General features: G+C 48.6%; 1 protein-coding gene across 1 annotated transcript in view; it reads right to left on the bottom strand.

The window, feature by feature from the left end:
• The window catches only part of ipo11 (importin 11), a 180,455-nt gene that overhangs the window by 55,107 nt on the left and 109,338 nt on the right, over positions 1 to 16,010 (bottom strand). Inside the window, exons 23-25 of the mRNA XM_061260129.1 lie at positions 12,811 to 12,890; positions 12,214 to 12,294; positions 251 to 346 (exon numbers count right to left, since the gene is read on the bottom strand). Of these exons, the coding sequence (XP_061116113.1) occupies positions 251 to 346; positions 12,214 to 12,294; positions 12,811 to 12,890 (257 nt within the window). The remainder of the gene's footprint in view (positions 1 to 250; positions 347 to 12,213; positions 12,295 to 12,810; positions 12,891 to 16,010) is intronic.

Raw genomic sequence — 16,010 nt, forward strand, 5'->3', positions numbered from 1 at the left:
AATAAAAATAAAAGCAACTACATTAAAAATTAAAGCTAATTTGTCTCTAGGTCATTGCAAACTAAGACAGCAGTGGGATTTAGAGTTCCAGATGAACTCGTTGTTCATTGCTGTTCTGATTCCCCCTGGAAAGCGCAGCGTGACAACCTGACGATTGACTGATTGACGTTGCTGGCCTCCTGTTGGGTGGTTTGAGCATGTGTGCGCTTCCGGAGTTTTGATTGGGCGCACCTGTCGCAGGTGAACTCACCTCTCCATCCACGATCCCCCGCAGAACTGAGGGCAGGACAGGCTGGAACATGTGTGAGCCCAGAACAGGGCTGACCTTTACAGCTATCTCTATCACCTGGAGGGAGGGAGGGAGAGAGAGTGTGAGTGAGAGAGGGAGGGAGGGAGAGAGAGGGAGAGGGAGGGAGGGAGGGAGAGAGAGAGAGAGACAGCGAGAGAGAGTGTGAGTGAGAGAGAGAGGGAGGGAGGGAGAGAGAGGGAGAGAGAGGGAGAGGGAGGGAGGGAGGGAGGGAGAGAGAGGGAGAGGGAGGGAGGGAGGTAGGGAGGGAGAGAGAGAGAGACAGCGAGAGAGAGTGTGAGTGAGAGAGAGAGGGAGGGAGGGAGAGAGAGAGAGAGAGTGAGAGAAAGAGGAGGGAAAGAGAGAGAGAAAGAGAGGGAGAGAAGGAGGAGGGAGGAGGGAGGGAGAGAGAGAGGAGGAGGGGGAAAGAGGGAGACAGAAAGAGGAAGAGGGGGAAGAGAGAGGTTGAGAGAGAGTGGGGGAGTGAGGGAGAGAGAGAGGAGGATGGAGGAGAGAGTGAGAAAGAGAGAGAAGGGGGGTGGGGGAGAGAGGGAGAAAGAGAGGAGGGGGTGGGGAGAGAGAGAGAAAGGAGGAGGGGAGTGAGGGAGAGAGAGAGAGGAGGGGGGAAGTGAGGGAGAGAAGAATCTAATTCATTACCTGTGGCTGTAACAACGTACACAGAAACAGTATGCCTAAGACTCATCCATCAGACACCTATAGAAGGACAGATGTGAGACTGTCTAATAGCTGTGAGCGAAGAGAGGGAGGGAGTGAGGGAGGGAGAGAGAAAGTAAGAACCCTCTAGAGAGAGAGAGGAGGGGCGGCAGGAGAGTAGAATGTAATTGGTTAAGGGCGGCGGTAAAGGGAGCCAGGCTGAGGTACAGTCTGCCTGAGACTCATCTATGAGACGCTTACAGGAGTGAGAATCATCGCCGAGGGTGAGAGAACGGGAACAAGAGGGAGAGGGAACGGGAACAAGAGGCAGAGGGAACGGGAACAAGAGGCAGAGGGAACGGGAACAAGAGGCAGAGAGAACAGGAACAAGAGGCAGAGGGAACGGGAACAAGAGGCAGAGAGAACAGGAACAAGAGGCAGAGAGAACAGGAACAAGAGGCAGAGGGAATGGGAACAAGAGGGAGAGGGAACGGGAACAAGAGGGCGAGGGAACGGGAACAAGATGGTAAATGGCAGGCATTTATATAGCGCCTTTATCCAAAGCGCTGTACAATTGATGCTTCTCCATTCACCCATTCACACACTGACGGCAATTGGCTGCCATGCAAGGCCCCGACCAGCTCATCAGGAGCATTTGGGGGTTAGGTGTCTTGCTCAGGGACACTTCGACACAGCCCGGGCGGGGGTTCGAACCGGCAACCCTCCGACTGCCAGACGACTGCTCTTACTGCCTGAGCCATGTCGCCCCACAAGAGGCAGAGAGAACGGGAACAAGAGGGCCAGAGAACGGGAACAAGAGGCAGAGAGAACGGGAACAAGAGGGCCAGAGAACGGGAACAAGAGGCAGAGAGAACGGGAACAAGAGGCAGAGGGAACGGGAACAAGAGGGCCAGAGAAAGCAAGAATCCTCTCCACTAGAGAGAGATGAGAAGCTGTCTTAATCGCTGTGAAAGCGTAGCTGCACACACACACACACACACACACACACACACATATATATATATATATATAATCACTCTCACACACACATACACATATATATATAGTCACACACGCACATATATATATATATATATATATAATCACTCACACACACAGACACACACACACACACACACACACACACACACAGACACACACACAGACTCACACACACAGTTACTCACACACACACACACACACACACACACACAGAATGAGACACACATACACACACACACACACACACACACAGACACGCAGACACACACACACACAGAATGAGACACACATGCACGCACACAGAATCACACACCCACACACACACAGACAGACACACAACGCATGTAAACTCAACCACATACAGCAATGCGTTAAACACAATGTCATACTTCGCAAATACAGACAAGCAAAGTGTGAAATGTCTTTGGCTCAAATGAAACGCGAATGACATTGCATTAAACAGTTCTTCCCCCCATTGTCGCTTAATGGAAAAGCGCGATAGCATCAAATCCGCAGAACAGGGTCACGTCGTCAGCGGGAAGGGGTCAGACTAAACGAACCGGGAAAAAAAAGAAGACCATATGCTCGGAGAAAAACGCGAGAACATTTTTGGAGAACATTTCAAGGCTTTTACTTGAGTCTGCGATGGCTGTTGAGGCCCTTTAGCGCAGATTAAAGCTGTGGGAGTGGGCAGTGGAAGAGTGCTGGAGACTGGACAATGGGCGGGGGTGGGGGGGTGAGGGGGTGGGCAGAGTGGCGAGGGAGGGGGGGATCCCTGGAGTTTGAGCTGCCAGGCTGTGGGCGTTTGGGCTCAAACGGCTAATTAATCCTCCGGGTGATTAGCGAGGAGGGATACCGGCATGAAGAAAATAGAAGAAAGGCACGCAGAGACGGAGAGATAAGGAGTGAAAAAACCGAGAGAGAGAGAGAGAGAGCGATAGGGAGCTAAAGAATTGAGGGGGGGGGGGGGAGAGTAGAGGAGAGCGTGCAAAAAATAAGAGGATACTCAGTTGATTGCGGCACCCTCCGCTCCGTCTGAAACACGGAGCCGTGACCTTCTTAAGTATTTATCACCTGCCCGAGCGCTTCCTTTTATCGTTTCTCTTCCACCTTTTCCCGCGCCCCTCTCCCTCTTAAAAGTGTGAAAGAGGATCAGCGAGAATCGCGACATGAAGGCGGCTCGTAATCCGCGCCGCCCGCAGCAATCGCCCGGCCGCGCAGAATGCAAATAAAATAAACAACCGCAATAAAAAGGCTGCGCCACACTGATCCTGTTGCTCCAAGATATGAAAGATTAAAAGCATTTTCCGCCTGCCTCCAGCTATTAAGCATCAATTACACATTAATTCATTGTTAATTACACAGTTTGTTCACATAATCGCCGACACGGCCGCTCAAAGCTGTTATCAACAGGCATACGTGACCCCGGCTAACAGAAAATGTTCTAACAACGTTACTGGACTGTTGTGCCGGTGTTATAACATTGCCGCTACATGGTAGCGACATTATGAGAACGCTTTGTGTGAGCAGGGATGCCTGTTTGGAAGGAAGAAAGGTTCACAAGAGAAGCTTGAAGGAGCTTAACCCGACCGGTTTTTGTGAAAAATGCAACTCCGCTAGGCCATATGTAACAGCCCACTTGCAGTCCCAAGTGTAGCAAAAGCAGCTGCCATTTTGTGCCAGAACCCACCCCTGCAACATCAGGCGAGGTGAAGAGGTTGAAGAGGGAGGGATTTTCTTCGCCAATTAAACAGTGGGTTGAATGGGCGACCAGAAAGCTTCAGATCCAGAATGGCGGATTGGCCAGAGGCCCAAGGGAACCTCCTACCCTTTATGATGCGAGCAGACGGATCATTACCGAGGCAGGGTGAGTCAGCATTCACCCGCGCGACATTAATGTTTAGTCACAAGGGCCTCTGTGCCAACTTTATTAGCCAATGAATTACAGAGCATTTATAGCATGCGGAATCTGCTTGTTTTCCTCTTCAATATGTTATTTTATGTAAGAAACATATACATGAAATGTTATTTTCCATTTTCTTCCGTAGTGGATGAGTGTAGGGGCACGGAGATTGGTTTCATAGCCACTCAGGCAGAGGTTTTACACAGGAAAATTTAGGCTATAACTAAAATAATTCAGCTGTAAAAAAAGCAAGTAAAGAAGGAGAGAGAATGAGAGCGCAAGAAAGAGGGGGAGAGAAAGAAAGTGAAACAACCCAACATTTTTTCTCCTGTTCTAAGGGAAGAAGAATTACTGTGTTGTATTGGCAGCGCAATATATACCGTAGCCCTCATTCTACAAACTTGACGAACAGCAAGGGACTACACATGAATCATAAATTCATCTCATTTTTTCCAGGATTAGTAGTAAATAACGTTCTTTTTTATGTTATGTCTGGAAATCTATCTGTGCTTTTGGCAGTGTACGATTTCTCTTCTACCAAAAAAGCGATCTGAGTTTGAATTAAAGCCGGTAAGGGAGCGAAGGACGGAGACTGGAAGGCGTCCCCCAGGGGCACCTATGGGCCCCATAAAAATGTCTTACGCCGGGCCCCACCACCTTGGGCTACCCCGTCCCTGCACACAAACGCAGCACAACTTCCCTGTCAGCCAGAGCCCTTGGAACTGTCCTCCTGTAACTCTTCCCCCCCCCCACTGAGACAGGGTGACAGAAAGAGGGAGCGACAGAATAATAGAGTGAGCGAGAGAAAGAAAGGACTCAGAGTTTAGATGTGGGCGGCAGAAGTGAGCTTAGAAGATGCATTGCGTTTTTGTTTGACACCGCGGCGGCACGAACCCAAGGGGACCAGGGATATCTTGCACGAGCGACTGAGCGAGTAAGATATGAATACATAAAAACATGGAGTGTAAGTTTCGTCGGATGATGGGAGCGCGGGGCAGAGGCACGCTGCGGGGCTCTGGGGCGAGCTGAAGCGTTGGACAGGGAGAGAGCTTCGCCCTCCAGTCCCCGCTAACACACGCAGGGACGCAATTTAAATTCCTGTCAGGGACCGTATTCCCAAAAGAGCACTCTGTCCCTCACCCCCTCTCTCTTTCTCTCTCGCTCTCTCCCTCTCTCATCTTTCAGCCTCTCATCCTTTCTCTCTAAGCCTCTCTCTCCCCCTGTCCCCATCTTTATCACTCTCTCCCTTTTTATCCCTTTTCATGTCTATCCTTCTGCCTTCGCGCCACATCAAGCCCTTGCTCTCATTCTCTCTCTCATCTTTCATTCTCATCCTTTCTCTCTAACCCTCTCCCTTTCTTCCTCTCTCCCCCATCCCTTTATTACTTTATCCCTTTTTAGCCATTTTTACATCTCCTTCCTTTTGCCTCTTTCCTAGGCCTGGCTCTCTCATTCCCTCTCTCTCCCTCTTTCTGTCTCACTCTCCCTTTTATTCTCTCCTCCCTCCTCTTCCCCCCCCCCAGAGGAAGCGGAGCTGTTTGGGGGCGAAACTCTGAGCTCATGAGGGCAGTTCGTCACAAGGCCTTATTAAACTTTATGAAATAGACGGCGACACCTGACGCAGAGGGGAGAGGAGCGGCGTGGCCATTTGTAAACAAACACAAAACAAACCCCGCTGCCCGAGTGTTCCCGGGGAGACTGCAGATTACACAAGCTAGCATTAGCCGCACTGCGAAGGAGGGAGCGGCTTCCCCACGCCCCGCAGACACAGGCAACAAATCGCCCCCCCCAGCTCGACGGCAGGAGTGCAGTGGCGTTATAAAATGGAGGACAGTAATCGCAGAATCTGCGAAGAGGCTGCCGGTTCGACAATGGCAGTGTAGGAGCAAAGCAGGGCCGCCCAATCACGTGCCACGGAGAGTATGCAGGTTTTCATTCCAACCAATCACCACGCCGGCTGGTTTCACCAATTAACACACCTTCAACCAGACAGGAGGGAACTAATGAGTGAAATAGGTCTCACAATAGTGCCATTATTACTAGATTTGTGTTCGCTAGGATGGTTTTATTGCTACGTTTGTCCCTGGTTATGGGTATGCAGCACTTTGTTCATGTAAAGAGGCTCTGGATAAGAGCATCTGCCAAATGCCTATAATGTAATGTAATGAAGTCTGCTGGTGGAGTGATTGGCTGGGATGAAAGCCTGCATACTCTCGGCCCTCAATAGCACATGATTGGGCACCCCCTGGTGTAAAGTGTCAGGTATCATTTTGAGTTTTCTCAATGCCAAGCTGCATATTTTCACTCTTGACTGGAGTTTTGCTGAAATTCCATTGCCTGTACTGCGCACAGTCTTCATTTTAGACCACAGCTGAACACCTCAACCCTCACGGTCACGGCTACGGACCGTCTCCGCAACCCGTTTCCCCCTCTCCCAGCCTGGGATGAACAGGACTGGACACGGGTCGGCAAAAATAAACCACTCAACTGCTTCAGGGAAATTACATCAAAAGGCCACAACCACCCCTCCCCTGCTGACATAAACGGGTTGCACCCCCCCCCCCCCCACCATAACTTTATAGTTTATGACTTTGGGTGTCTGAGCCTCTGATGGATGTGTATAAATGCTTCAGGAGAATCTCCCGGTCAGACATTCATCATAACGCCGTTTCCTGGGGTCCAAGGAAAAACATTTTTCCAGGACAGGCCTGTTGGGCATCATTAAATATCACCTCTACCTTGGGAAGGGAGGAATTAGCGGGGGCCGCCCGCGACACAGACGGATCCCCTGTCCCTCCACAGCAACCTTGGTGTGACAAGAGTCTGTGAAATTGGAGGCTGTCGTTGGACAGAAATTACCGCCCGGAAACAAATGGCGTTAGCACGCACAAACCTGCAGGTGGTGTGTCACATTCAGGGTGCAACAGGCAGAAACAACTTATGTTTTCTAATTTCCAGGTGCAAGGACACGGCTTCATTCAGTCCGCTATGTGACAAGGATCCCTGTGGTCAGTGTGTTGGGCTTCTCCTCCATCACATGACTAGGGTCCCTGTGGTCACTGTGCTGAGCTTCTCCACCATCACTGAGCTTCTCCACCATCACATGACAAGGGACCCTGAGGTCAGTGTGCTAGGCCTCTCCACTATCACTGATCTTCTCCACCATCACATGACAAAGACCCTGAGGTCAGTGTGCTGGGCCTCTCCACCATCACACAAGCTACAGGTTCACATCCAGGTGTCACAACTGCATTTTAATCAAGACAATCATTCACATGGTATTGGAATTAAAAAAACGTCCACAAAAACTGAATCCAAGTCACGAAAAATAAAATAAAATACAATTCTAAAAAACTCTAAGGAAAAGGTACACTTATAAATACATCAAACACTGAATTAATTTGACAAATGTTATTTAATGTTCATTCAAATTAACCGTACAGAATGTTTCAGGAAAAGTACAATTAAAAGTCGATAAGAGACAGCATTAACTGTAAAAGAAAGTAGGGAGCCCAGCTGAACAGGCTACAGATTAAAGGCGCATGCTTAAACAAAAGGAAGCCGCTTGAGGACAGGTGTGTAGAACTTTTTTTGTTAAGTCAGCAAACCACAAGTAAATGTGTCGGGCGAGAGTCCGCTGAACAAACAAACAAACAAGGCAATCCATGGTTCCAGGCGTCACCCAATTTAGTTTATGTTCAACCACCAGATACTTCCACCAGGAAGGGCAAACGGGCTACTGAGCTTAATTAAACCTTCAGGAGACAAACTGGAGCTCCAGGCCCCCAAACCGATCCAACGAGGATCGGAAAATCACGTCAGTCTCCGAGCACTAATGCGACCTCCCCCCTCCATGGCACTGGGTCACAGCGTGAACGACTTTGACAGCGGGGGGTCAACGTCCCCAACACAGGTCGTGAACACAGGTGGGGCTCGCTTCCAAACGCGTTCATCAAGAAGACAACTCCCGGAGCGTGTCTGAATTAGAGGCATCTGTTAAACGGGTAAACAGATTACTCAAAACATCAACCTGGAGCGCCTCGCGGCCCGGCCCTATCGAGAAGAGAAACGGGGGCCTCTGGCCAATTTTGTCTCCGTAATGTTCTCGGGATTGCCACACTGTTGCTCTGCTGCTTCCCTTAAATCAGGGTAAACTCACCCCCACCCTCACCGCTGCACCCGCCCCAGCAGGGATATAGACACACACACACACACACACACACACACACACATTACATAACAAGGCATCTTATCCAAAGCGACGTACAATGAAGTGAACACACACACACACACACACACAGACACACACAGACACACACAGACAGACACACACAAACATATACACACAAACACACACACACGTCAAGTAGAGATATTACCCTATAAACTTAAGGCTTCAGACAGTATTTCTTCTGGACATACAGGTTCCATGGCGTTGGGTTGCCAAAGCTATCAGTGACTGCTCCAGAATTAAAAAACCACTTCAGAAAGTCTTCTCAGCTGCAGCAAATTTATCGTCCAGGCCGTTTCCTCACCCTCGCGCCCGAGCGCAACAGGCAAGACCAGAGGGTGTTTCCTGTCCTTTATTTATTTATTTATTTAGAATTCAAATTGACTTCACTTTGCTTAATGAATTTCACCGACTTTCCCCATAGCGCGCGAGTCACAGGGCCAACACTCCTGTTTAGCCTCCAACGCTAAAGCAGACCAGCAATTAAAAAGCAGAACCTCTTATCTGCCCGAACGCTTACAGGCACAACACACTCGAAAAGGGCAAACGCCACTCAATCGGGGGCAGATAATCAAGCGAGGAGGTGTCGAAAACATCCGGAAAATGAAGCGTTCGGCACCCGGGACACGTCGACAGAGGACACCGTGACAACAACTTCCCTGGGTGATGTGAGCTTTTCCGGGAAAACTTTAAGGGCGAGCTGGAGACGGACAGTGGGAGAGAGGGACTCGGAAGTCTGCCTTTAGTCGAAAAGCTCATGAGTGGGGGGTGTTCAGCTTGATCTCCTTCTAATGGGTCCGCGGGTGATGTTATCGCTTTTATCTCAAACCTGCTCGGTGGGGGGAGGCGGCCATCTTGCGCGCCTTTTAATTCCCTCTGGAACATTCCCACTGCGGAGCACCGTGTGACTTCCTGTTTGCCGTGTAAAAATAACGGCTGATTAACTCACAAAGAGCCCGATTGATTAATGCTGCGCAACATCACTCTTTTGGTGTCAGTCGGAAAGTCGGAAAGAGAAGAGCGTGAGTTTGCGCGCATCCATCCATTATCTAACCTGCTTATTCCCGGTCAGGGTTGCAGGAGGTGCTGGAGCCTATCCCAGCATGCACTGAGGAAGAGCCAGGAATACACCCTGGACAGGCCACCAATCAACAGGTACACAGTGCACACACATCATTCACTAAGAAACTTATATCTAGGGTCAGTTTAGACACAGAGAGAACATGCAAATTCCACACAGAAAATATCATTACTTTGTGCGTTTGCCTATTGTGGCTAGATTTTTCTTTTTTAATGAAAAATAAATACATTTCTAAATGGAAAAATATGAAAAAGGGGTTGCCATCAGATTAAACCACAATAATATGGCCATAAAAAACTACTCTACTGTCTCAATTTGATTGACGTAAAAAACATTAACATAGAATCACCAAAGTACGTTTTTTTTTTTTTTTTTCATGCATACTCAGGTTTTCCTATTAAGAACTGTGATAATGGAACTGTGGTTTGCAATGCAATCACTTTTTTGATTTCTTGATTACATATTTGATTCCATTAAAAGATTAATGATCAAGTTCTAATTTTCCGTCAATGGGGGAGATTTCACATAACACGTGAAAGATACTTAAATGGTGAAAGTTTAAGGTTATTGTAGCCTGAAACTACAATGCTGATTGCCTCCATTATAGAGCTGAAACCACACTGTCTCATTATGCCCCTTTCCCACTGTAGAGCTGAACCAGGCTGGCTCATTATACCCCTTTCCCACTGTACAGCTGAACCAGGCTGGCTCATTATACCCCTTTCCCACTGTAGAGCTGAACCAGGCTGGCACATTATACCCCTTTCCCACTGTAGAGCTGAACCAGGCTGGCTCATTATAGCCCTTTCCCACTGTAGAGCTGAACCGGGCTGGCTCATTATACCCCTTTCCCACTGTAGAGTTGAACCAGGCTGGCTCATTATAGCCCTTTCCCACTGTACAGCTGAACCAGGCTGGCTCATTATAGCTCTTTCCCACTGTAGAGTTGAACCAGGCTGGCTCATTATAGCCCTTTCCCACTGTAGAGCTGAACCAGATTGACTTTATTGATACGTTGTGCCATTTCTGTTATGGATGCCCTTTAAAAATTATCATTAAAAATTCAGACTTTTTTCTGCAAAAACAACTCTATTTAAATCCAACAGATGTCAGAAATCTGTGCTGATACCTTGATGGAGAGCAGGCTGATGTTAGCATTCGGGCTCATCAATTTAATTTCCTGCCTTTTGAGGCTTTCAGCAAAAGCAAATATTTCACTTAAAACATACTTTTTTGCAATGAATACCCCTTCGCACTGAATGCACTGTGAATAGGGGTAATGCTGGTGCAGTTTCTTGAAATAGTTACGCCTGAGCCGCTTTTTAAAAACCGCAAGGTTATTTCAAAGCATCGCAGCGACAGCAAATCGATCGCAAAAAGTACAAAATCACCGAATCCACTTTTAAACTCCTTAAGTGTCGCCGCGAACGCCGAGTCTCGGACCCCGTCTGTGACACCTCAATAAACTCTAATTACAAAGACGGAGAGGCGAGGAACAACGAATCCCTGCCGGCAGTGGGCCCCCCCCTCCCCCGCCTCGTTCCCAGTTTATCTGCGGTCGAGCCGGCGAAGTCGCCGTCACGCTTCGAGACGAGGCTAACCCCCGGGGGACCGCGCCACCTCCGCCACGCCATCAGCCCAAAGACAAAATAACGCACCGCGTACGTCACAGACTGTATATTTTGGTAGCATCTCCGGTTAGAAAGAAATATCAATAAGGAAAATTGGGGTTTATGGTTTCAGCGCCTCTGTGGACACTGCTGCTGTGCCTTTTTTTAGGCAGCCAGAGCCCACTGTGTGTCAGAGGGACAGGCACCGTTCACACCGCGGGCCCCTCAAATCAGACCGCCTGTCACACCGTGCTAACGCTAATGCTACCGCTAACGATAAATGCTACCGCTAATGATAAATGCTAATGTTACCGCTAACGAGAACCCACCAGTTCAAATGGAAAATGGTGGGAAATTTATATAGCGCCTTTATCCAAAGCGCTGTACAATTGATGCTCCTCATTCACCCATTCAAACACACACTCACATGCCAATGGCGATTGGCTGCCATGCAAGGCACCAACCAGCTCGTCAGGAGAATTTGTGGGTTAGGAGTCTTGCTCAGGGACACTTTGACACACCCAGGGCGGAATCGAACCGGTAACCGTCCGACAGCCAGACGACCGCTCTTACCGCCAGAGCCATTGTCGCCCAGTGTGCTATGCTGCTCCCAAAAAAAAAAATCCAATCCAAACTCACAAGGGCATAGAAACAGAAGGAGCATCGGAGATTACATTCATTTGTATGCCCCACATAAATATACATTTATTTTTAATTTTCAGTCTACAAATGGGTCAGAGAAACTGTCTTTTGCGTACAAATTATTCAAACATCTGTTATTCACAGCGGGACTGGAGGCCTGTTCTGAAAAGACCAGTCTCACAAGAGGAGGATGGTCTAGATTTGGAATTAGGGGACAGATGTGGATGAATGCTGGAGATGGCGCCTCCAAGTGCCCACACCCCAAATCACCCCACCCGCCCATGCACATAGCATCAACACAGGGCCGTCAACGCACCTAAAATCTGATGGAAAAACATGGAGCCAAGAGAAAACTAGCCTGGGAAACCAGCAGTGTGGATTCTGGGTAATATGGGGTGGGGGGATATCTCGAACAACAGAAAAAGGTCATCGCATAATTCTGAGAGGCACTTCAAGAGCTTATAATTACAGAGTTCTGACTGATGTTTTTTATTTCTGCCTAATTGTTGCCATGGGACGTGAAAAAGTTCTAACTCAAAAAAGTTGTTAGTTCTTGGCTTTGAAACGACAATATAAATTATCATTCCATTTTGCTCCGCACACTTAAGATAGACTGTGTGTGTGTGTGTCAGAGACTGAGAGAGAAAGAGAGAGAGAGAGAGAGAGAGAGAGGGAGAGAGGGAGAGAGAGACAGAGAGAGTGTGTGTGAGAGAGAGAGAGAGAGAGAGGGAGAGAGAGTGAGAGAAAGAGAGAGAGAGAGGTGTGTGTGTGAGAAAGAAAGAGCAAGAGAGGCCACCTGCTTACCTTCAGCACTTGGACCTGACCCTCTGTAGTGATGTCCTTCAGCACGTCACAAAAGGAGCGACACAGCGACTCTGCATAGTTCTACAGAGAGAGAGAGAGAGAGGGAGGGAGAGAGAGGGAGAGAGAGAGAGGGGAGAGAGAGAGAGAGGGAGGGAGAGAGAGAGGGAGGGAGAGAGAGGGAGAGAGACAGAAAGGGAGAAAGGGAGAGTAAGAGAGTGAGAGAGAGAAAGAGACAGTGAGAAAGAGTGAAAGAAAGGGAGAGAGAGAGAGAGTGAGATGGAGATAGAGAGAGATACAGGAGCGCAGCGGTGAAACCTGTCAGTTTAGCGGTTTAATTAATTGTTGTTTGTGGCACTTTCCTGTCAATTCTGCACTACATCAAACATTGTCAAAGAATGAGAGTGAACTGAAAGGGAGTGGATACAACACGGCGGTAATATCCACCGAATATTTACAACATAAACACAATTACTCACGACACGTTAGCAATACAGGCACACCATTTAGAGCGCACTGCAGTAGTGGGAGTGGGTAAAGTAAAGCTGCTGACACTTCTTCACTCAAACTCGGTCTTTAACTCCGCTTGGCGTTTCTCACCTGTAGGAATTCGGTGGCTGACAGGTACGTGTAGGCGATGATGATCTGGAAGCATGTGCGGAGGTTTTCGGAGCTGAGTTCTGGAAGCGGAGAGGGGGATGGAAGAAGAACGTCACCGATAAACAGCCTCAGTAAGTCAAAGACTCGAACTGGCGCCCTGTTTTTATCGGTCAGGCCTAGAGCGGCCAAAGCTGTGAAAGATCACCTGACATTATCCCATATGGCACTCAAGCGTAACTACCGTAAAATCCCAAGAGTGCCATAGGACCTCATACCTTTTCAACCAATCAAAATGACTGCTATGCTATTGTTTTGAGCCCCTATTAAAGCCCTCCTCAACTTCCTCAACCAGCCACTTCATATCGGGCTTGGGACTGAAAGGGTCCTTACTCCCATTCAAAGTTGGCTGGTTCCATATTTTCACGAGAAGCTACTAGAGATAATCTCGCCTTTGACCACGCCCATTCACCTAGACTGAGCCAATGAGGACCCAGAGGAGCAGGCTGGTCAAAGCGCAGGCTTGAGGTACAGAAGGCACAACTGCAGCACCACCAAAGTCTGGAAGTGACAGCGGAAAAGCAAAAAACGCTTTGGCAGATGGGCTGTTAAGCCCTCAGTTAAGAACTCAGTCAGCATTCGTGTGATGAACCGCGTCTCTCTTAGACAGATGATAAGGTGAACATAATTAATTATTAATAAGTTCTTAACTTTTCACGCAGCGGGGTAGAAAAGTGAAACGATTTGTGAACGGTTACGAGGCGGGAAAGAGCATTCGGGGGCCGACGGTAGATTAACTCGTGGGCTGCGATTCTGTCAACACCCGTCTACCGTACGCCACGGAGCGGCTAATTCAGAAACGAGCTTACGGAGAGTGACACGCGCGACAATCAGGACACGTCACGCTGAGAGCAGCAAGCGCTGAACTCGGGATTTAAGCTCTGTGACTCATCGAGCAGCGAAGCAGTGGGGAGTTTCAAAAAAATGTGTCATTCGTTCAACGAATTGTACCGACAATTGACCCAGACTTGGCTCATAACTCCAGAACTTTCTTGACCTAGCTCCGTGCTTCGGGCCCTGCAGGGTGGTCTTCGCTTGTAAATCACTTTGGATAAGAGCGCCCGCTAAATGCTGAATCGTAAAACGCAAACTCGGTCAGCGAGGTCGCAACACCCTCTCGACTCATCGAACGTGCTCCCAGTCTGCCGGCGCGGGCGTAAAACGGCCAATCGACTCCGGACGCTCCGCTGCGAGCCAATCACAACTCGTAACATTTCATTAATGTTTCAATCATTTCACCGATTATCCTGCGTCTGAAGAGAGGGGGCGCTACTTCATTTTTATGACATTAACTTCGCGGCCGGGACTTACAGCGCGCCAGAAAATAAGAGCACCTGAGTTACATGTGTAGCGCTGGCGAACAACATTTGGAGAACAGCCCGCGTAAGTGCCGCATCAATAAAGCGCTAAACGTCCAGTTCACCGCGCTAACCTGAGACCGTAACATAAATTTGAACGCGTACAGGCACATCCACGAAAGACATAAAACAACCCTGAAACCATAAAAAAGCGATAATACTCAGAATCAATTACATTTGAGATGCATGTCATTTTCCGGTGGTTATTTAAGAGCCGGCGTTTAAGCCCGTCTGCGATCGCCGACCAAGGCTTTCTGCAGGCTGTGAGCCGGCAGACTGCTGAGGACGTACGCAGATGAACATGATTGCATTATGATTAAGTTGTTAATCAGCTTTTTCCACGCTGTCGAGCGAAGTGGAGCGGCCCTCCAACGCATAACACGGCGAAATGTGCACTTCCAGCCCCCGTGAATAATGAATCCTGGGTAAAAGGGAACGAAAAGTGCACAAATCTGAGCAGTAGGAGGCTTAAAGATGATAACACCTCCATCTCCTTATCAGCTGAGGTGAAGTGAACATTACTTTTCAAAATGCCGCCAGCCATCATCATTGGTGGTGGTTTAAGTGTGTGCCTTCACAGTAAAGAGCTTTAAGATCATAACATGAACATAGTCCATGTTAATAACAACAAATAACAATAATTATTATATATTATTATGATTTCTTTAAAGCTGAAGTCGGGAACGTGTTTTTAGGCAGTCAACACAACCTGTTATAGCAGACACAGTAGTGAGAGAGTAGATGTTAGAAATGCTTTTTCAAACTGACAGCTAAGCACAAGAAACCGGCACCAAGAACCCAGGGCAGAACCGGCGAGTGTCGAGACAGAATCTAACCACATTCTGTTTTTATTCTGAGTGACGAGCCACAGTTCTGGGAGAGACGTGTCCGCAGCAGGAAAGCGCAGAGCTCTGGAACTTTCCGGAACTTTTGTTTTATTTGCGAGGTGTCAGTTCAGCTGGCGTATCGCGCTCTGCTATTGTTCCTTAAAGCGAGGCTGGAGTGTTCCAGTCGACAACGAATAAAATAAATAAAGCTGGAAGAATAAACAACAGATGACAAACAAACGGGGAGAGGCGTTCGCCGCGGGAGCAGAGAGGGCTCCAGGCGGGAGCGGGCTGCAGACGCCGTGCCAGCTCCAGGAGAGGGGCTCCGAGGCCAGGCCTGGCCCAGGCGGAGCGGAGAGGAACTGGGGTCGGGGGGACGGGGTGACGGGCGGGGTCAGGTGACCCCTGTCAGGAAGGCACAGTCGCGGCCGGAAAGACGGAGTGTCACCGCGAGGGGCAGAGCGGATTTGGGTGAATTTCTCTCTTTACGCTGATGTGGAGTGGCAGAGCGGATTCTGTTCAACAGGAGCCAGAGGGATCATGCAAGAGACACGCACACACACACACGCACACACATACACATACGCACACATGCACACACACATACACACACACACGCATGCACGGACACGCACGCAAATATACGCACATGCACATACGAACACGCATGCACGCACACACACACGCACACACAGTGGGGTCCAAAAGTCTGAGACCACAAGTGAAAATGTTTCTATTTTGCATTCTTTTCTAATTTAAAACAAGCTTTTTAATTACTAACTATATTATCAACATAACAATTTGAGTGAAAAGTTGAATTCTGACAGAAATTACTTTCAGAATTTCTTAGTATTTGCTATGTCCACCTTTTGCTTTAATGGCAACCTGCACTCATGCTGGCATGGACTCCACATATTTGTGCAAAACCTGATGATTCATGTTATCCCAGCATTGTTTG

The sequence above is a fragment of the Conger conger genome, chromosome 11, assembly GCF_963514075.1.
Source record: "Conger conger chromosome 11, fConCon1.1, whole genome shotgun sequence".
NCBI classification, from domain to species: Eukaryota; Metazoa; Chordata; class Actinopteri; order Anguilliformes; family Congridae; genus Conger; species Conger conger.